The sequence below is a fragment of the Hydractinia symbiolongicarpus genome, chromosome 8 (assembly GCF_029227915.1).
Source record: "Hydractinia symbiolongicarpus strain clone_291-10 chromosome 8, HSymV2.1, whole genome shotgun sequence".
NCBI classification, from domain to species: domain Eukaryota; kingdom Metazoa; phylum Cnidaria; class Hydrozoa; order Anthoathecata; family Hydractiniidae; genus Hydractinia; species Hydractinia symbiolongicarpus.
The window spans coordinates 25,128,308-25,151,404 of NC_079882.1; the positions used below are offsets into that span (position 1 = coordinate 25,128,308).

Consider the following 23,097-nt stretch of genomic DNA (forward strand, 5'->3'; position numbering starts at 1 on the left):
AGCCCCCAAAGAACCAATTTTTTTTTTATAAATTTATATACCCATTCCCCTAATCGTAAAGATCTTGTAACACTGATTAAGAAAATGTTATAGGATCGTGTACTTTTGATGAATAATTACAGAGATATTGGGGATTAAGTTTTTTGATGATGTCATCAACCCGTCTATTACAAAACAGATTCAGGACTCATGTTTGGAAACTTACCCAATTTAGTTCCAGGTGGTCTGTAGTTACCTGTGGTTAAAAATGAGACTTCACCACCTTGTTTCCAAGTTATTTGGCCTCAAATTTTTAAGTGCATTGTAAAGGCTTTATAATTTACATTAGGTATTTATGTTACATTCATTTTATTAACGTCTTGCTCTAACGTCAGAAGATTTAACATTTGAGACATAACTTTTTCAGCCACATCAAAGGAAAATGAAAACACATTCACTTTGGCTGTTACAGTGAGACAGACACAAACACAATCTCTATATTATTAAATAGATTATATCATTTTTGTACTCTCAAAACCATAGTTTATAAAACAGCTGGTTTAAACAATCGTTTTTCTATGCCAAACAGTTTAAAAGTACACCTTTTGTAGTCAATATTATTGTACATTTAAATGTAAATGAATGTGTTATTACTCCAACATAAGAATATGTAAAAAAAAAACTTTTCCAGGGTCTAATCCAGAAATGTAAAGTAAGGGTCGCTAAATCCCAAATAAGAATTTCATCAAAGTTGTCTTACATATTATTCCTTCACAACTTGCATTAAATGGGCTATATTCCCATATTTTGTAGTGAATATAATTAGCTCCTCTAATACATTGGGAATAGCCGTTTAATGGCTACCGAGAACAGTGGATTACACCCTGTTTTCATACATTTTGCATGCCAATATCTACAGTTGTGCTCAAAGTGTTTTTGGAAAAAGGTCAATTTTCGAAGATTGTACACTCTTTTTATATCAAACACACACTTTGGACCAATTCTCGCATACATAATTAGGACTTAGAATTTTAGGTTAGTTGATTAGATACATTTTCTGGAGCTTTGCACACAAATGTAGATAGAGTTTTGTAGTTTATATCTAGTTAAATTTTTTTATTAAATCTATATTTTATACTTGTGTAAAGCTATAACTAAACCTGAATTTTCTACTTGAAACACCCAATAGGGGTTTCTGGGTGTGTTCAAAACAATTTGAAAATTTTAAAATTTGATCTAGCCCAGTCTTCAGAAATGGTACCAGTTTTACAATGTGACACACTAATTATTTTTTTGAACTTTTCGTATGGCAAGTTTACATCCCCGCTAAAAGTACAAGTTTTTTCTAATAATAAAGTTTAATTGAGGAATATAAAAAGCATTTTAACACAGTGTACCTTGGGACGCTATGAGAAAGTGAGAGAAACACAAAACTTCTCAATGTCAACATCACTTAAATTTTTAACTGTGTGAGCCGAACTTGTCTTTCCCAGTCAAAGGTACAATATCCATGTTATTGTTTATATTATTATTTTATAGAACTAGTAAATGACAATACTGGTGAAGTCTTCTTATGTTAAAGGTGAGATATTAGTATTTTCATATCAACATCGTAGTAGAGGGTGGTTGTACTGGTTCTACATTTGGTAGGAGTAATAAAAAAAACATCACGAAGTTATATAAGAACAAGTAATGCAGAAAGAAATGATGGTGAACGCAATCAATAAAGATGGCAATAATATGAAATGTCAAATTTGTGAATCTGTCAGCATTTTGCAAATAAATGTTCTTACAAAAAAGATGGTATGAGTAAATAGGATGACATATACAATAATAGTGCAGATGAAGTATACATTACACCTGATAAACCAAGAATGGAATAATGCTTTATGGGTGAAGTGTTCTCCAAGGGCATCCTTGACTCTGGATGCACAAACACTGTTTCAGAAAAAGTGCTATAGAAACTAAAAAGATGTTCGTATCATTTCAATGATTCTCTGATTGCATTGTACACTACAGTTATAAGCACCTTATTGGATTTGGTTGCTAATGAGTGCACATACTCCAGCATTGTTTAGTATATCTTGTTGATGATTTATGACCAGGTGAATAAGAAGTTAAAAAAAATTAAAATCTGTTCTGAAGCAAGTTTTTGTATTAAACATTTATGTCTGAATATCAGTCAGCACAGAAATGGTTATTAATTCTGTTAGGAAAGTCAAATTAAAAGTCAATAACTAGTCAAGCTCGCCCTGATATGTAATTTGAGATTTGTGGTCTGGTAAATTCTGAAATAGGCTGGTGAATAAAGATTTTAGAAGTTAAAAGCGGTGTCGCTGAAAGTTCCTGCTGTTTCTAACATAGAAAGTTGTAAATTGTGTTTTGCAGATGCAACTCATGCAAGTTTGAAATGTGGCTCTTTTCAGGCAGCATCCATTATATTCCTAAGTGGTAGTTAAAACGTTTTTTTCTGTGATGTGGTAGTATTAGAAACTATCCAGAGTGACTAAAAGTCCATTAACTTCATAAACAATGGCATTGGGAGATTGAGCTGATATGCTGTATTTGTTAGCATCAACCATGCAGGAAATATTTCTCCTTTCAAAAGTACCTAAAATAACCTGCTTTACTGATAGTAAATCTCTTCTTAAAACTTTAAACACAAGTAATTTCATCAAAAGAGAGTAGACATACAAAGAGAGTAGACAGACACAGAGAGTAGCCTGTTTAAGACAAATGGTTGAACTCAGGGGGTCTTTAAGTAAATTGTTTCATGTTCTGGAATCCTCAAAAATTTCAATGCAAATATAAATTGCATATTCGTTGTTTCTAAATTTTTTAAGTCGTGTTGACTTTCACAAGAATTTTGTGTTGCTGTTTTAAAAAATTTATTTCTAGATACAGTGTAAACTTGTTGGGTTTGAATTTATCTTCTATATGTTGTGTTCAGTTTGTCCACTCCATTTGAAAGATAGTGGAATGTTAATTTTTATATTATTATTTTATAGTAACTAGTAAATGAAAATACTGGTGACACCTTCTAAATATATGTTAAAGGTGAGATATTAATCCAACCTTGTATCCCAAAGGTACTGCATATAACTTTGATGAATAGCATAATGGCAGACATATTGCAAATAGTGCCACGAATAAACAAACTTTGTTGACATTGTTCTTGCATGGAATTTTTGAAAAGGTTTTGTTTGATGCAAGTTTAGAAAGTGGGAAAGTATTCAGGAGAGAAGCAGAAATTTTAAATAAAAAGCTGCCCAAACTCTCCCTTATATATGCAGAGGTTTGTCCATTGTCATGAGCCGATTGTCAAGAGCCTCGTGATACAAGGGAAGATTGTTTAAAAAGATTAAGGCTTGTCAACCAGTATGCCTTTTCAGTAATATAGACAGACAGTTAGTTCTTTGTACATTACACTTCATGCTGGAAATCAAAAAACATATTAAACAGCTTGTACTCTAACTTGATGGACCGTGGAAAAGCAAGAGTTTCTTTGGTATATACTGATAAAATTAACTCATAAAAAACTGTCAGGGTTATTAAGGACAATTTTTGACAATTTTAAGATTAAACGTACCAAGTATTTTGTTATAGCAAGTGGTGAGTATTCGGGAGATTGCCAGGATATTAATAGTTGTCTATCATCTTGTGATATGTTCAGTGAATGTGGTTTAGACATAACTAAAATAACAAATTTTGTAATAATAACCACACAACACTGTGTTATCACAACTTATTAGAGAAGAACTACAAATTACAAATTAACAAGAGTAAAAACAAAGTTAAGAAATTTAATTATTTGTAACTAGGAACCTTTAGTACAGCCTTTAATAGCAAATCTTAAACAACATTTATTCTTTTGATCTAAAGGATTAATCCACAGGTCTGAAGCAAGAGACATCTTAGAAAACCAATGAACAGCAAGAGGAAAAATTCTATCAATGTTTCCTTTTAGGTTCTAAAAATAACGTGAAACAACTTCTTAAATAAAGAAAATAAACTTTAAAGTTCCATTTAAGTTGGAAAGAGAAAGTTTTGTAGAAACAGAATGTAAAGTTACCTCATAATAGACTTGCTTACTCTTACTAAAACTTGTTGTAACTTTAAACTTTGTAACCCAGTTGTTAGCTCTAGAATCTCCCTGCAACACAATGCCACCAACTATCACAGGGTTCTTAAATTTGACATGAATATATTTGTTGTCCCAAGAATTTGTGCACCATGTGATCGGACTATTAATGTAGGCATCTGCTGGAGTGTGTAATGGATTTCGAGACGAATTTGGAAAGGCAGTAAACTTGTGTAGTGTGTTACCACAAACTAAAAATATTGTATGATTGATAATAGAAAACAAGTTAGTACACAGTTTTTCGGATATTTTTGCTTTGCATCAACCAATGGTAAAATATAAAATAAAATTACTATTTAAACACTTTGATCATTATCATTGGCTTCTTAACCACTAAAAAACATTTTAACTGTTCGCAGTAGCGACACAAAAAGAAAATCCTGCATCCAATAAATTTTCAAAGTTTTATCAAAACATTAGACACATTTTGGAGTAAAAGCTGAAATTGCATATTAAACTAAACCAACAGCATTTATATTTAAAATTTACAAATAACAAAAAAAATTATGCAAATATGTTATTTTGGGATCAATGTGACTTTCTTTCTCAGCGTTGGTTATGGTACTATTTTAATATTTGCATACTTAAAGTTATGTAAAACAAAATTAGCATGTTTTTTTGTTTACATATGAAAACACATGAAGTTGGGGATGGTAATTAAGTTATCAATGCACACCAATTTTCTACCTGGTTATATAATCAAACTTTTTTTCCTACTTTTAATAAGATGGAAGTTCCATCAGGCTTTTCAATTTCCCTAATTCCAAAGAGTGTGTTATAGAAGATCAAGTATAAAACAAATAGTACTGTTAAAATGCCAACATAAACTTTAACCCTTTTCAGCCTGAACCAAAATATATTGAAAATTCAGGAAACAATACAAAATAATCACAAAAGCTGGAGTTTCAAAATGTTAATATAAAACCAATATAAGTATGAATTTTTGAGAGCCTTTTCCTTGAAGAAGAAAAAGTAACATATAAATTTTATAAAAATTTGACTTCAGTCACCACACAAGAAATTCAAAATGTTAGATAAATGTTGGATTTAAGCAAGAAATCAATTTGGGTATGGTAAATCAGCTAAAAATAATTCCATTCAGGTATAAACTGAAGTCTCTTAATCTGCACCTTATAAAAACTTATTCACATTTTTATGGTGAACAGTAACAGTATCATTTTATTAAAAACATTTCCCACAGTTTATCAACAGGATTGTAGTAACCACAACAAAGTTGGACCTTGTTTGATTTATAGAGTTTCGTAATTTTTTTTTCGTAAATTTATTTGTATGTATTCAGTATCTTTACTGTGCTGATCTTACCGTAAATGCCATGTTTGATCAAGTGCCTATTCTGAAGTAAGCGCTCCTCTCGAACAAGGCACACCCTTTTTTGAATTTTTTTTATAAATGCCCTCTTTAATAAGCGCTCAGTGGCAGTTATTTGAATATTATTACTAAAGCCGAAGAGTTTTTTTTACCTCATCTATAGCATTAAATTTTATTTTTATATATCTTTTCGTTCTGGACTTGAGAAAGTTTAGCCATAAAAATTTATGCTCATGTATATGTTCTGTTTTACATTTTATGACTAAACACAAAAATGATTTTTTTGTAAGGGTGAATAAGTACCCACTGTAAAAGTCAAATTTTAATTAAGCCTTTGAGACAAGCATTTACAGTAAATTTTGTAGAAGTATAATTCAGGTATTGTCTGACATACTAAATATTTGTGAATCCTTAAATAGATCCTGAGGTACTTTTACAAAGATTTGCATAAGAGATTCCTAATGATATATCCATTAAAAAGTTAAAAGTTAATCTAACTCCAGATATTGCATTTTAAATATTTATTTTTCTGCCACTCAATGGGTACTTTTTCTTTGTTAAAAAATTTTAAGCTAGCTAAACAGTTTTTCTTTGCAGCATGTGACCCCATGACATCAGATTTACAGTTGCACTTGAATAAATGACTTTCAAAGCCAAAAAAAAATAATTTGCCTTCACTACAAAAGTTAAAAAGTTCTGTACAAATTTTTTTAAAACAAAAATAATCACACATTAGTCTCTGTAGGAATGATTTTTGTTTAAAAATAATAATTCAACATGATATACTCACATGAAGCAATAAAAATCTTTTGTCTGGAATTGAGAAGGATTTGTTTAAAGAAACATGTTGTGCAAATTACCTGATCTAAAACCTGTCGTACTGGACGGGGTAAGTTTACAGAAATGTCTGTATCCTCATCAACCTCGTTCCCAGGGGTTGTTATATACACAAAAAACTTAACATAACTTGGCGACAATGTCTTCTCTACGCTAGCCAGCGATAAAAAAGTAGCTGACATTAATGATTAAAAAAAAAAGAATAGAAAAGAATTGCAGAAGCAAGTTTGAAGCATTTTGTAGAACATTGCTTCAATGCATTGTGGAACACAGTGAGACAGAAATTAGTGCCTGATTAAATTCCTTTTCTTATGGTATTTTCCAATATGTACTGTGAAAAATACCACTGCGTGTTTCTATCTTAATGTTGTTACATTTAGATAATAAAAGAATGAGGTAACTAGTTGTGAAATTAGAGTATGTCAACTGTTGCCCGTTGTCCTATTTGCTTCTTCTTAATGGTAACAGTTTTTAAAAGCATGGAAGATTAATGTCAGCTGCCATAAATAGTGCCACTCTTATGTTTGGCTGATCAATTACATTGATACTGAAGCAAAAGACCACAGATCAATTAAAACCATGCCACCAGTTCGTTCTTTATCAAGGTGCTTTCTTAAAAAAAAACTTCTGCGGTAATTTTACCTCATTTTGTGCAAATGTTTTTTCCACAAAACAAGCCTAAGCCTGCAAGTTCCCACAAAGGTTTTTTCCCCTAACAGTACTATGAGTAGAGTGTGTACCGATGTAAGTTATATAGCTGGGACGTGGGACAGATTACATGTATGTTCATGTAACCGAAATTCTACTTTTTAGACAAATGTTCAGATAAATAAATTTGTATACAGGTTCACCTCTGTATTAGTAACAAGGCATGTATTATTATTCATACTACACACAATGAAGTTTGATTTATGATAATTTGTACGCTATAAAATTGATACTATCTTACATAACTAATAAATATTTACTTCTTATAAATAAAATCACACAATAAATTACATCTGCTGCAGCCATGACAATAGAATACCTGCTCTTTTTCCATACAGCTCTACTTTCATGTAGTAACAGCATCCACGTGTTAAAAATGTTTTTCTCTCGATCTTGAAAACTCTTGCAGTTATAGGGTGTGAAAGAATAGCAAGTACAGGATCCGTTCCATACACGTCATTACCTTTAAATGTCTAAAATGTAGTTATGTAACTTGTATCTCGTCTACCATTTTTACCAACATTATAGGATCTTGATTAGCTCAAAGAATTGTAGCATTACATTTGTATAACAGGTTTAAGCAGGATTACTTGAATTGGCATGTGAGGTTTCAACCACTGTTTTCTAATTTTAAACATTCTTATCGATAAGAGGAAGTTAATGAGGACCCAAAGTTTTGTGAAAAAACAACAACTTTTTTCTGATAAAATGTTCATGAGTTAGTAATTATTCATTGCTTTTAATTAGGTGCAGTGGTTGTCATTCAATTGTCATTTGACCACTAGTCTTGCCCAAAAAGCATGTGGTGTAATAGTTTTGACTTACAGGTAAAAAATTAAACTTTTCTGAGTAGGGCAACTAGTTATAATAATTGAGAGGTATTAAAAGCAGGTTTAAAGAGTGCTATTGCATTTGTTCCGAAAAATAACCTTGTTGAACTGGATTTAGTTGAGAGCAACATTAAATTAAATTTATTAACTTGAAACACATTTAGATATCTCTCATAATCACCGAAATACTGCAGTTTTGTTATGTTGTCTCTGCTTACATTTAGCTAAGATAATCAAAAATATTTTTAGCCTTTTCATTAAGAAGACAGGGGCACAACTATGTAATTTATGTAAATAACATTTAATTAACACAAAGTCTTTGTTTTATTAAGACCATTAACATCAGAATATGTGTGAAAACACGGTGGACCCTATTTCATGTGAAGGCTGCACCAAAAATGTCATGCATTACATTACCAACATAATATAACTTTGCTAAATAAATAAAAAAATGTGATTGATCGTTTCAAAGTACCTTAAGGTTGCTAGTTATAAGTGAGTAAACTCTTTTCAGCAAAACGAAAAAACGATTTTACCTGATTAAGTATATTGAATTTCATAGAGTCATTTGATGCATATATATTGTACGTTTGTACAATACCATTATTTCCATAATCTTGATTTGAATGACCCTGCATTGCAACAGCTGTCAAAGTTATATCTTGTTTAAAGTCAATCTTAAGATATAAACCACCAGTTTCATATCTATACACACCCATTTTTCTATTATACAGTCTTGCATATCGAGTACCTTCTCCTTGAGAAGAAAGTTGTGCATCTGATATAATTTTAAGTTGCATTCCAAGAGGTTGATATTGCTCTGAAACAATAAAAGTAAAAAAAAGTTTTATACAACCAACGTTGTATATTATTTTAGTAGTTTCTACGTTTAAAAAATAAAACTTGGCATATAAGGTACCACAACATACATTACAAAGATTAATACAGGGCCATATAATGGAAGCTGTAACTCAACAACTATAAAGCATTACAATTTGCCAAGAACTTTTTATAAAATATACACTGGCTGTATAGGTGAGCACAGTAGTCGTAAGGAAAATGCCATGACTTTTGCATGAGTTTTATAAGTGAAGAAGGAATCCCCAAGTATTATTTCAATAAAAAATTTTGCAATTACAATGGATGCAGAACAGATGACCAAAAAACATGCTGATTTACTTTTACTACTTATACTTTAATAAAGAAATACTTTGTCTGCTTTTAACTTTATAACTAGATTTATCAAAAAAGGAATTGAGATGGCATGTGCCAATTACAGATACAAATACCACAGTTAATTATATTGTACTTTAATATTACACTTTACCATTACACTATTATTACACTTATAATATACAGATAATATACAGATCTATGGTGGCCGAAAACTGCCACATAAAATAAATAAAATAAAATTGTGTTTTCAATTGATTTATGGATTTTAAATTCTTTTTTATTTAATTATTTTCAATTTTAATATTAATAGGCTTGTAATATGCAGATCTATTTCCTAACCTCCATACATCAAGCATTTCATAAAAAATAAAAAACAATACAACAAAATTAATACATCAATATTCATCTCACCCTGATTGTCCAGACATCCATATAGCTCTAATCGCAAACATGAATAATCGTACCAATTTCTATATATATCTGTTGCATAAATGCGAACATATGTAGCAATCATTGATTGATGAAACCAGATGTATGATATATCGTTATTGTTATTATTACCAACAAATTCCTAAAAATAAAATATTACCTAAAAAAATCAAAAAAGATCTTTGGGAGTTTTAAATGGGAACTCCAATAAAATGCTTCTGATATAGAAAAATGTTCAATCACATTTCATGCTAATATTCGTTTTCTTCTGAAAGTTTCTTCATTTAGCTTTTCTTGCTTTATTCGTAACAGCTTTATCATTATTTTAACTCACAAGTTCAAATATTCTCTTATGGAACATTAATCCCATTCTCCTGCATATTTTTTATGTGATTATTTTTAAAATGTAAGTACATGTTTATGCTGAAAAAAAAGGTTAACACAGTAAGATTTGTGTTGAAAGTTAACATTAATTTAATAACACATATTGATCCCCATTTCACTTAATCAAAAAAATATTTTGAAAAGAACATTTTTAGCTTATACATCTTTAGTTGTATTTGAAACTGTTTTTTTTTTCTTCTGTATTGTGTGTACTTTGTGCACAAATATAAAGATTAAAAAAAAAACAGTAAATTTAAAAAAAAGGAACTTTGACTGCAATAGAGTACTTACATAGTGGTAATGTTTTTATGGAACATTTTTAAATCTTTTAAAAGTTGTAGAGACCAACAAACAAATGTATGATCTATCCTCTTAGGTCTCTTTTCATGGCACTGTGAAAACTAATTTTTAGCAATTGCTGAAACAGTTTTTAAATTAACAGCTTGGTGGTGTGATAAGCACTTTTTCCATTAGCTACTTTATCTCTTCTTTTTTTTTTGACATAGATTGTAATTTCTAGAGTTTCAACGTGTGAAGCAGTGGTATTTGTGACCTGAGTTGTAATAGTATCCTTTATAACTCAAGGTGCAACATCTGTGAAGAAGTGGCATTGATAGATTGAAATGCATCAATGTTAGAAGCAATAACATCCATAGCTTGAGCATAATCAATGTTTACAGCAGTAGCAGCTGTAGCCTGTACCACATCACAGGGTCTTAGAGCAACATCCGCAACTTTAGGTGCATCCCTATACGTAGAAGTAGCATCCATACATCGTATTTTACTGTGTAAGGTAGCACTATGTAATTTGACATGTAAGTTGTAAAGTGTGTCACCACGTGAAGATTAATGGGACCTAAATTTACCCTTAATTGTAAAAACGTTGTAATTTGTAGTAAACTCCTTTTTGTTCTTGTTCTTGTGAAGCTCCACCTCTGAAGTAGTTGTTTTATTTAACTTTTGTCTTCAATCTTTTTTGTTGATTCCTCTCTGCCGTGACTTGGTTTCCTGATACCTTGGTGACTTTGTAGGAAATTGGGTTTTAAAGGTGGCTTTGTTGTGGCTTATCTTTGTTTGATCTGGATTTATCACTTTCGTTCACAGCCTTGTTTAATGCATTGTTATTACTTGAGTAGCGACTGGTTATGTCTCCCTTTTCTTTCCCCTGTTTTCTTGTATTTTTCTTATTCTTAGAAAATGGTTAAGGACGCTTTTTTTATTTTTGAAACAACTTAGAATTTGAGCGGATGATTTTCCAGTCTTGTTGTGTAGAGTTGCTTGGTACGTCATAAAATACTTCTGAAACTGTTTTTTTTGGTCCCCTACCTTCTACTACCACCACGTGGAGGAATTTGCAGAGAGATGTAATATTATTTCATAAAACCATTGTATTGTGAATCTACGGAGACTCAACAATTTTTGAAACTATGTAAACAAAAGGAAAAAGCAAGGAAAACAGTGTGTATATACTGCAGTAATACATCTTGAAGCAATAGCTTATCAGAAATTAGAAAATATATTTCAATCTAGTTCCTCGTTATGCTTTGCCCTATCGTTCCTCATTTTCCTCCTGCACCATTGGTTCTTTCAAGACAAGATGATAATTGACAGTATCTTCACCCCTCCCAACTAATACAACCCCCCAAACTATGGATTTTTACTGTTGTCTCTATCCCTCTATCTATTCCATTAGGTAGGGAAGAGTAGCTGTAGAATTGACAATGTCTATCTACTGATATTTCAAGTATTGATCTATTATAATGTGTAGATAGTACTTTGAGCCAATGAGTTCTTGGAAATCAGAATGGAAGTGTTTGCCAGGGACGATCCTGCAATATGTTGGGTCTAAGGAATTGCAGAGAATTAATTGATATTGCAGCTGCAAATGGTTTGAAATGTTTTGATGACAGTTTATTAACTTTTTCAAAAATCCCCTTAATATTCACTTGGACTTAATTTTACGAGGCCAACAAAAATTGTATTGCGTCAATCAATTTTTTTTTTAAATTTTCAGCAAGGATTTAATTTCACGAATTAACATTTTTCTCAATTTTTTGTGAGGATTTATTTTCCTAAGAGTAGGGACAGTAATATTTTTTAAAAAAGAATCAAGAAGACATAAATAGTTGCATAATGTTTCTGAAATAATGAAACCTCTAAATTGAGGTTTTATTGCTAAAAACTGGATGTCTGGAGCCCTTTTGAAAATAAAGAACTGGAATGCCTTTTTGAAAAACACTGCCAATTTAACATATTTACAATTAAAACGTGTTGTTTAGAGGATGGACAGATTGTTGGCCACTTGCTTAGAGAAATTTCACAGCCAAAAAAAATGCTACTTTAATTGGAGAAAATTTTGGGGAGAAACTTCCGCGAATAAAGAAACCCGCAAATTTTTGCTAGATAAACTTTCGCGAACAAGAAATTTTCAGTTAGAAAAAACTTCAAAATTCTCAGCATAATTGAAAATGTTATAAATTTTCTTCTTGAAATAAGATTTATAAGTATTTTGTGCGTTTTTGGTGAAAAATGATAAAATAGCTTACTGGATAAACTTTTGCGAATAAAGAAATTCGTGGGATAAAGTTTCGCGAATGGAGAAACTTGCACGTATTCACAAGATAAACTTTCACAAAAATGGCGAAAAATGGCGAATTCGCGAAAGTTTCTCTCGAGAAAGTTTCTCCAATTAAAGTATTGGATATAGGAGCTAAAGTTACAGCTCAGTTAACAAGAACACATTATAGAAGATCACATCTTTTCTTAAAAGGACTTGAAATGCGTTGCCTAGTTACTGTAACTACTCCTAAAAGCATCAAGGGTTATATGTTGATTCAACGTTATCAGCAAATGGTGGAAGAACTGTTTTGTACTCTGAAAGAAGGAGTGAATATGGGAAGTTTGTTAGAACAAATAGTACAGAGTAAAGACGAGCCTAGTCTGAGAAAGAAAAAGACAACTTTGGCAACTAAGAAATCTGAAAAATCTAAAGGGTGCAAAGATTTTTCAAAATGCTGGTAGATATCCAGTACAAGAACAATAGTCATCGATTAAAAGATATATGTATGTGCATATGACTGCATGTGCAACCACATGCAGTCATATAGTCATATAGTCATATTTACTGCTGGGTGGAACACTCTCCATCTTAGTTGGTACACAAAGAAGTAACTTAAGGGCAGAAAATTTAAACCCTGATTGTAGTTTGAGAAATCTTAAGCGATAATTGATTCATAGTTAAAAATCAAAAAAGTCAAAAATTAAGAAACCTAAAATTGAAAAAATTTTAAATTCAAAATTGAAAGATTGAAAATCTAAAATTAAAAAAAATCTAAAATTCCAAAATTTCGAAGTTCGATTTGAAACGACTGGAAATTGAAATTGAAATATCTAAGGTGAGTCAATTGTTAAATAGTGGGAAATATTGACAATTTCTGTACCAAAATCAAAATTTTTATCAACTACATGATTCTTTGGGTAGACACATTATAATCCCTTGCTGGTGAGGTGCTTCCAGAACCTTGTTCAGGTGACAAATGACCTTGTTTAAAAAACATGTAAATACAAAGACATGCATAGTGCACGTGTAGTATTTAACACCAATCTTTTAGTAGAACGAAGACTGCAAGCATTTAAAAAATCCTTCTTATCTTAAAAAAATTTCTCTTCACATCTTTAAAAAATCTGAAAATACTTTCTATTTGCTGATTTTTCTTAACACACAAAAAATCCATTTGCCAACTATGACGTCACAGCTATTCAAATAACAGAGAACATGATTGGGCCGAATAAGAGCAAAAAAATTTTTTTTTTTAAAAAAAAATTTTTATGTTAATAAATAAAACATTTCTAATAAAATAAGATGATTTTTTTTTTGATTTTCGTGGAACCAATTCTTTCAGATGTTCCTGCGACTGCAGATATTGCATTTTAATTTTTTCCTCCTTAACCAGCATTACAACCTTTTTTTATTGTTTCTAATCAGTTTCAGTTTTTTTTGTAGCATGTAACCCAATTTTGTATTATTTAAGGTTTGCTTGAAATGACATAGTCAAGCAAATATATTTCTTTGAAACAAAACTAGAAAAAAGTTCTGCACAAGTCACTTTTTCACAAACTAATTCAACATCGACTTGCTCACATAGCTGAGCAATAAAACTAAAAATTAAATTATATAAGTACACATGTGCACGATTAAAAATTTTATTTTATTTTGAGAAACCGGTTGTGAAATATATTGATCTGTGCACTGGGCATGCTTTTTCAAATGAGTATAATAGGTATAAATTCGTATTATCTACAACCTTTGTACCAGGAGTTGTTATGTTTAAAGAAAACCTAATACTCACAGGGGATAAGCTAAAGAATTTCGATAAGATTGGAATAAGACTATTTTAGTTTTTTCCGGGTGTCTTCTGCTTTGACTACGTACTTGGGCTTACAGAAGGAGATATTTTAAAACATGACACAGTAAAAAGAGCATCATTGCCTGCTAACATTGAATTGGGCATTCCAAATTCCCTTACAAAAGGATTTGTTAAATTCTGCCTTTTCTTTTTTTAAGGACATGTTTGTAAACGTCACACACATTGATTTACAAAAGCAAGCAATTTTATTGGCTTTTAGGGGCTATTTCTTGTGCCTGAGATTCAAATCTGTATGGTCCAACTGCTCCAAGTGATCCAGTGACCCACAAATCAGCACAAATTCAAATCCAAGTGATCCAAAATTTGTTGCATATTTAAAGATAATGCCTAATTTTTTTGCATAATTTTGAAACCAAAGTAGATTTAACTGTTCTGTAAATTTAGTTCAACTTTTTGCATTAGTTATCCTTTATGCTTTTTTAATTAAGGCAAATTTTTTAAAATGGTTCTTACTGCAAGGATTTCATCAACAGATAAAAAATGTGACCAAAGAAATGGGATTTTAGAGCAAGTCATTAACCATAGTAAGTGCAATCATTAATTCTGAGCGCTCTAAATGCTACAAGTTAACTTTTCCTTGAGGAGTTCATTCAGATTCGACTCTTACTGCCCAGATTATCAAAGAAATGGTAAAAGGAGCATTTGGAGCATTTAGAGTTTTGAATCTTCTTGATGAAAGAAATCGACCCTAAAAATCGAATTTGACCCCTAAAGCCCATTTTTTCAGGTTAAAATATGCCTATCAGTGCCTCCAGTACCCACAAAAAATACTATTTCCTGTTTTTTTCACATGTTTGTGGTACTGGCAGCTGAATAATTTTGCCACTGGCTAAGAGGTAAGAATTGAGGGTATTAAGGGTACACACAGTAAAATTTCCTACCTTTCACAGTCAGACCACTGTTGCTGACATTGCTACTATTTTACTTTTTTTTTTTACTACACGCTACAGTAATTTATGTAACATGTTTCATCATATATCTGCATAATTTATGCAATTCACAAAACAACATAATTTATTTATTCCAAAATGTAAACAAACAGGATGGCTAAAGAAACAAAATATATACATGTTACTGTGGAAAGTTTATCATTTCTTGAACATGATAGTTTAGAAGGCCACGTTTTGGGAGATCCTTCTCCCATCATCCGGCAAAGTAAAATGATGTTGAGCATGTATTTATATAATTGCAGAGGATCGAAATTCATAAAAATTAACCAATCAGAAACGAGCTGATAATTACAGTTAATTACAGTAATTAACATTTTTGGACCTGGATGTAGGTAACTACTTCTTCTGTAGGGTTGGTAACCAAATCTCAGGAAGTTGATATGAGATGCTGTTTATGTGTTTGTTACCTGTTACACTGTTGATGGTTTCTTTAATCTTCCTGGCAGTTGTTCTGGATTCTCTGTCAATGATTTTCTTCTCATCCCAATTAAACTGATGACTTCTGCTCTAGCTGTGGTCCGCAATTTCTTAAAACTGCTTTAACTTTTTTTTTTGTTTCGCCTATGTACACTGCATTACAATCTTTACATGGGATTTCGTAAACAACATTGCTTTGTTCTTCCAGGTTTTTTTTGTCTTTTGGTTTAGACAAAGTGCTTCTTAGGGTGTCTTTAGAGTTAAGAATGCATTTGATCTTGTGTTGCCTTAAAACTCGACGAAGGATCCCGCTGGTACCTGGTACGAAGGGTAGGAATGCTGATGCGATAAATTCCTCTGATGTTTCCTTGTTGTCTTCGTTGCATCTTCTCTTCATTTTATTTTCTACTTGCGTCATCAGTTTGTGACTGTATCTAGTTGCGATTAATGCATTTATTACAAATCAAATTTCTTCTTTCCTCTCCTGTTTGTCAGTGTCTATGCTGTTGGCACGATTCAGTAATGAAGATATGACACTTTCTTTGCAAGACTTCTGATGGTTTGATTCGAAGTTTAGGTACTGGTCATTGTGTGTTGGTTTACGATACACTGAAACTGAAATGGAAACATTCTTGCGTTTGACCAAAGTGTCCCGGAAAGCGATACTTTAATCGTGTTCAAGCTCAACAGTGAATTTGATTTGTCGATGTAGGCAATTGATGTGTTGATGGAACTCTTCTAAATGAGATCTTTTGATTATGACAAATACATCGTCAAAAAATCTTTTCCAAACCTTTGGACGTCCGTCTGATGTGAGTTATGCTGTTGTCTTGTGTGCTTGCATGTATATTTCTGCGACTACTGATGATGCAGGGCCTCCCAAGGCAACTCTGTCTGTTTGAGTGAAGAAGTTCTTATTAAACAGATACCATATTTTGGTTAGAACAAGTTCGACCAAACGCAGAAAATCCAGTACTGGAATCTTCGTCTTATCACCGAATGCAGCATCGTTTTTGATAAGGTCTTTAATGATGTTTAAGGTGTCTTTTATGGGAACATTTGTGTAGAGTGATGTGACATTCTTTTGAGTTTTTGCTGTGATCACTTGCTGTAAAATTGCTGAGAATAGAAGCAACAAATTTTGATAGGTTGTGTAACAGTGTTCCAGTGAAGGAGACATTTTCTTAACAAGTCATTACATGTTATTCAGACTGTAATGAACGGATTTTGATTTCGCAAACAATGGTAAAGCAATGCAAAAAAGTAAAGGACCACAATAACAAATCAGGAAATGATACAAAAACATGCGAATATGACGACTACTTAGAGGCACTTATCAACAACAAACCTCAAAAAGAAGAAAAGAATTCAAGTTGAAGTTATTACAGCCAATATCGAAGAGGAGGATAGTGAAGAAGAGAAGGAAAACAAAGTTCCAATGATAGGAAAAGGAAAAAAAGAAAAAGATCGAAGTACAAAACAAGGTACTGACAGAATGATATTGTGGCTGGAATTTTATGGAATAAGAAGAGAAGAGAGGGGAAGAGCGACAGAGCAAACCTGTGCAAAACAACATAGAGGATGAAAAGAATGGATAGATTATTGACAAACTTAAACTTCTTATTTTTGTAACATTTCACATAAATTATTATGTTAATCAATTAAAAAATCTTCATTGTTTCGCAGATTTTCATCAATTATTGAATTCGGTATTCAACCTTGAAACCTTGAAAATTTGGATTTTAAGAGTGCAAAAGCTCTTTCAAAAACATTTCTAGTAGTAAATTGTACATATTTTTGTTGAAAGAAATCAAATTCACCAAAATCAACGAAAGAAACCATCATGTATGTTTCATGCTTATAGGCTGAATCTCCAGTTAAAAAAGTTTTATGTGTGATTTTAGTTTTGAGTTTGCAAACACACAAGCATCATGTACTGATCCGAGAAAACCTGTAAATACATCGGCAAATCTTTTTCGATGATCACAGAATGCTTGCAAAAAACTGATTGAAAACCTTTTCTGTTTATGAATGCCTTGTTGTGAGTTTTCCTCTCGTTAATCGTTATGTGGCATCCATCAATTACTGTGTTTACGCCATCCATTCCATTCATTTCTCAGAATCCCTCTACTATTTCTATCACTTCACTTCTTTTTTGACATTTAATCATTTTATTAGTCATCATACACAAAACAGACTGTGTCACCACTACTTTGTGTTTGTTGTAACAGACATATATCATTTTCATCATTACTAACATGTTTTCCTCCAAAGAATAACACAACAAAGATAGTATTTTTCTTTTCCGCCGAGTATCAATATTGCTCCTATTTTTTTCAGACACAGGTTTTGTTGGTATCCGTGATAATGGTAGGCAGATTTTAAGGTATGAAAAAATGGGCCCCGAGCATGCTCAAAACATTCGATTTTTGTGTGATAAACGATCCAATTTGTTGAATTTGACAAATTAAATTTGATTAATTAAATCATATATCACTGCCCTGGCGGAAATAAATCAAATCCGATTAATTGAATCATGTATCACCTGAGTTAGAGATATTTTTTATTATTGAACAAAAAGAAAAATGTTCAAGTGGATGCAATGTGAAGTTGTGAAGTTGTGAAGTTTAAAGTAAAAGTCAACCTTAATAATACATCACAAGTCGTGCAAGATAAAAAAAACTGGACAACAATTTTTAATATGGTTGTAAATGCCAAATATATGTTGAAAAAAATTTGTAAATAAATAGGTATATAAATGATACTTTTTGAAACAAGTTAATACAGCAAAAAGTTCTTATGTAAAGTACCTTTAAACTTTTCAATGCTTTATTTTGAACTTTACAAAGTAGCATTTGTACTGAAAAAATGCAGGAGATAAGTAGTGGCCACAGTAGAAAGTTAACTGTCTTATAGAGGAATGCAAAATGTACCAGTTCATGTTCTGCAATCGTTAAGAAGTTAATAATAACAATTAAAGTATGTTTAGATAATGAATTAAAAAACGTTTGAAAAATCAAATTTCAACGACATTATTTTGGTCAACTTGTTTACTTAACGCGTAGCAATTCCTATAAGATAGTATAAGTTAGCCCTGATAAATTTTTATTTTTATTAAAAATTCGTTGGTCAAATCTATTACCTGACATATGTCCGTGAACCAAACATAGTAGCTGCAAGTAGTGACAGTCAAATTCCTGAGGATTTCCAGACTGATCAATGGCCAGTTTATTTTATTGTCTTTTATAGTATTTACACATAAATGGGACATTTTCTTTTTATTTAAAATATTTTTTAAAGAATGGTTTATACTTTCATTTCAAAAGAAAACAATTTACCTTAATGAAAGTAATTTTGGTGAAAATTTTTTTTTTTTTAGATTTGTGCCAAATGAAGAAAAAAAATTTTTTCTTGCTTTTTTTGGTTTAATTAAAGAATTAAAATTTGCAAATTTTATAATCAATTTATCTTAAACTTTCATGAAATAATAGAATAAGAAAATAAACTTACATTTCCAAAGGGATGCCATGTTTTAGTGTCATTTGATGATTTTAAGATGAACTTTTGGATGTAATCAAACCTGCTTGCTGGATCACCTTGAATTGCAATGCCATTTATTACTGTCACTTTTGTCAAGTTGACCTAGAAATACTTTAGCTTATGTAGTTTATTACAATAACATTTATTATATATATAAATATAAAAGTCTATAGAATATTATAATTTTATTTAAACTAAAAAAAAGATCTGGTTATTACAAGTCAAAATGGAGTGCAGAGGTTCGAAATTGTGAAAAAATATTAAAATATATTTACCATTCCAATGACACCTTGACCTTAATAAAACTATTTAGAAATTATTATTTAGAAAATATTTACTAGTGTGAGGCATAATCTAAAAACATTTTTTTTGCTTACAGTTTTTTTTTTTATTAATCAAGACCTATCCTGTAAATAATTCTACCCTAGTTTTTTTGAAACAACATTAAGCTTGTTACACAATGTCTAAAAAAAGATAAAAATATACTAACTTGGAACCATTCGTTTTTAAAATCATCACCGTCTTGTGAACACCAAGCTGATTGCACATAAAGCCTTCCTTGTGACTTAACTTTTTTGTTATTATAATGGGATGAAGCTAAAAGTTGACTTGATTTAATGAAACCATTAGACATTCCCAAAGGAGTAAGATCAGTACAACCTACAATACAGTAATTACAATATTTTACCATAGTTAACATAGTTAAAATATAATGTTCAAATTTTTCATACAGCATTCAAAAATGTAGAAAAAGGGCCCTCTTTTGTGGTACCCAAAGTCTGACCAAATTGACTATCATGCAAAAAGAGATTAACTAATTTGATTAGCTAAACTCTGAAGAAACAAAGTTATGAGAGACTAAACATTCCTCACATATACACACTATAAACCACATTTTTTGAAGTTACTAGCCCTCTGGCATCTTGTTAACAGTAATAACAACCTCACAAAAAACTAATGCTATTAAAAGATAATATAGACTAAAAATGTTTTAATTTTTTTATATGTAAACATATTAAAAAAATAGTTAGAACATTAATATTACAATAGTCATCATGTTGATAAACGTAAAGAAAGTGTGAATGGTAAGCTCAAAAAGCTATTTTGTTTTTGTTTATATCCTAAACTAATTTTCATGCTAAATTTATGGGAAAAATGCCATCCAAAAATAGAACGAAAAAAAAAATTGTGAATGTGAATATAATTAAGGGTGCATTCCATTTACATAGAAATAACACTCTCATTGCCCAACAGCGATACTAGGACTTTTCCAAATTGATAGTTATTCTGTGCAAACATGCATGACACCAGGTCCTAGCTAGTTCTTATATAATTAGCCTTGTCTGTTTCTTGAGGACTTATATTACATTATTGTATTTAACCAGGAATTAGAAATGAAATTTTAGGATAAATAACCTTGTTCATTTTTTAACATCTCGCTTTACTCCCCTTTTACTTGGGAGGATTCAAAATTTTAAAAAAAGTGAATTTATCCCAACTTTTTTTAAACTTTATAAACTTGTGACTAGTAGTACTTATTTCTTCAGAAGAACGGACCCTTCAAGAAAAAGATGTGATTATAATATATCTAGTGTGTTACAAGAGTGCGATAAATTTTGAGATTATAATAAATACCTTTTAATGAAACTTTTGAAAACATGGACCAACTCCATATTAATGCAAACCATGGTAAAAGCAACATACTTCAATTGTGATTAAAGGAATTATCTACAATTAAAAGAATTTGAATATTCAACAAGAAAATCATTGCAGTTTAACCCTCTTCCGTGATAGAAGACTGTTCCTGCAGATCTGCAGAGTACAATTTGTTATTAATGTTTACATTGTTTTAAGGAATTTATATATATATATATATATATATATATATATATATATATATATATATATATATATATATATATATATATATATATATATATATATATATATATATATATATATATATATATATATATATATATATATATATATATATATATATATATATATATATATATATATATATATATATATATATATATATATATATATATATATATATATATATATATATATATATATATATATATATATATAAAATGCGCATTGCAAAAATATAAATGCACGTTGCATAAAATAAATGCGCGTAGCAGCTGACCCTTCAGGGCCATCGTATGTATTGGCCGTTCGGCATCAGGCATTTTGTAGTTAGGTTTAATTTCTGTTATTTTATACATAGTTTGTAACTTATTTTTTTTGTTTTTGTTTGTAGCGTCGCAAAAGTGTGGAATAAATGTTAATAAAGCCACTTCCTGTCAGTAAACCCTTCCCTTACTCGCTACCGCTAAGTTGCCATAACACTTCATAATTTTATATTTTTAGTGTTGCAAATAACTGCTGTGGCAATTACTGCACTTATAAGAATACTGCAGCAGTTTTTAACTTAGGTCAGCAAAATTTAGTTGATGTAATTTTCAGACTTAACAAAGAAGAAATTGGTTTAGCTTTCCCCCATAACTTGGGATATACACGTCGGTATGCCAACAAATTTTCTGGCTAAGCATGTATAGGCCCTATGTTTACTCACAAAATTTAATTGCAAACCGACGTGCAGATCCCAAGTTATGGGATCGTTAGCAAAGAATTAAGAGCAAGCAAACAATTGTCATTTTGGAAAAAGAATATGTTAATTAATTAACTTTTATAATATCTATGCATTAATAAAGTTTGAATGAACATCCCTTAACAGGTTTAAAATTACTGATGACAGAAATGTCAAAATTTGCTATAACTTTAACATGACATCATAATTTAATCTGAAATTCTTTAAATGAAATATCTTGAGAGCAAAAAAAGCTTTTTTTCAAAAAATTAGACTTGTTAACCATCTTTTTAAACTCTAATATAAGTTTAACATCATTTTATACATGGAGTTTCTTTAAGTATTAACAAAAAGTGAATATATCATTTAGAATTTCTAATGCAAATCTTTCAGGTGAGTCCCACTTGTAGAAGTTCCTCGGGATCCCTTTAATATCAGATAAAAATCGCCAAAACAGCTTTGTTTTTTGCCATAACGAAATGAAACTATACAAGCAATTGCAACAGCGCACTAATTATAAGGGTTGTGAACAATTAAAAAAAATGTTTTGATGCTCTTGGGAGTTGGTTTTCGCATTTTAAGGAAATATGCAAAAATAAATATTTCAAAAAGAGGTAAAAGGATTTATTTACCTGGAATTCCTTATAACAGCATAATATAGTTAATGTCAGCAGTTTGTTAATTGGATTCTAAAAAATTATTAAATATCTAAAAATAATATCATGTTAGCCTGTCTTAGCTGCATAGACAGGGTGCTCAGCCATAAGTAGACATATTTTACAGAGAATTTTTTTCTTCTATTTCTTGTTCTTATAGTTTGTCTGTTTAGAGAGAAGAGAGCATTTGTGCATAATAAGTATTTTGAATAAAGCATTTTTATAAAGAATCTTTAGCAGTTGTTTTGTCGCTGGATATCCTTACATAGACATAGCAGACATGTTTAGTTCTCACTGCCAAGATATATTAAGCCTCAAGAATTGAAGATGGCATCAATTGTGTCCACTCGAACTTGGGAAGGGAAGACAGGCATGAACAAGGGAGAGGAGGTTAAAAAACGGCAAAATTGTCCTTGAGCCAGTTACAAAAATAACTATATATCAAAAAAATAATAGAAAAACATAACTCTATAAAACAATCCTTGAGATATTTTTTCTTTTGTTTTTAATTTTATTAATACAAAGTCATAAATATATTTTTCAAAACATAAAAGTTTTTTTTATTCTAAAAAAATCATAAAAACAGGGAAATCTTAGTGGTTTAATTCTTCTTTAATCATCAAGTACAATAACATTGTCATCTTCATCTTAGGTGCTACAAACAATTCTCAGACATGTTGATTCCTTAAAAT

At 30.7% G+C, this 23,097-nt stretch overlaps 1 protein-coding gene across 1 annotated transcript in view; it reads right to left on the reverse strand.

Annotated features, from left to right (window-relative positions):
• The window catches only part of LOC130655139 (receptor-type tyrosine-protein phosphatase U-like), a 38,843-nt gene extending 16,098 nt beyond the window's left edge, over window positions 1–22,745 (reverse strand). The window contains exons 1-10 of the mRNA XM_057457848.1: window positions 22,382–22,745; window positions 20,783–20,875; window positions 19,638–19,807; window positions 19,118–19,249; window positions 9,412–9,571; window positions 8,361–8,644; window positions 7,314–7,467; window positions 4,052–4,311; window positions 3,805–3,949; window positions 3,569–3,672 (exon numbers count right to left, since the gene is read on the reverse strand). Of these exons, the coding sequence (XP_057313831.1) occupies window positions 3,569–3,672; window positions 3,805–3,949; window positions 4,052–4,311; window positions 7,314–7,467; window positions 8,361–8,644; window positions 9,412–9,571; window positions 19,118–19,249; window positions 19,638–19,807; window positions 20,783–20,849 (1,476 nt within the window). The 5' untranslated portion in view covers window positions 20,850–20,875; window positions 22,382–22,745. The remainder of the gene's footprint in view (window positions 1–3,568; window positions 3,673–3,804; window positions 3,950–4,051; window positions 4,312–7,313; window positions 7,468–8,360; window positions 8,645–9,411; window positions 9,572–19,117; window positions 19,250–19,637; window positions 19,808–20,782; window positions 20,876–22,381) is intronic.
• Window positions 22,746–23,097: the final 352 nt, after the last annotated feature.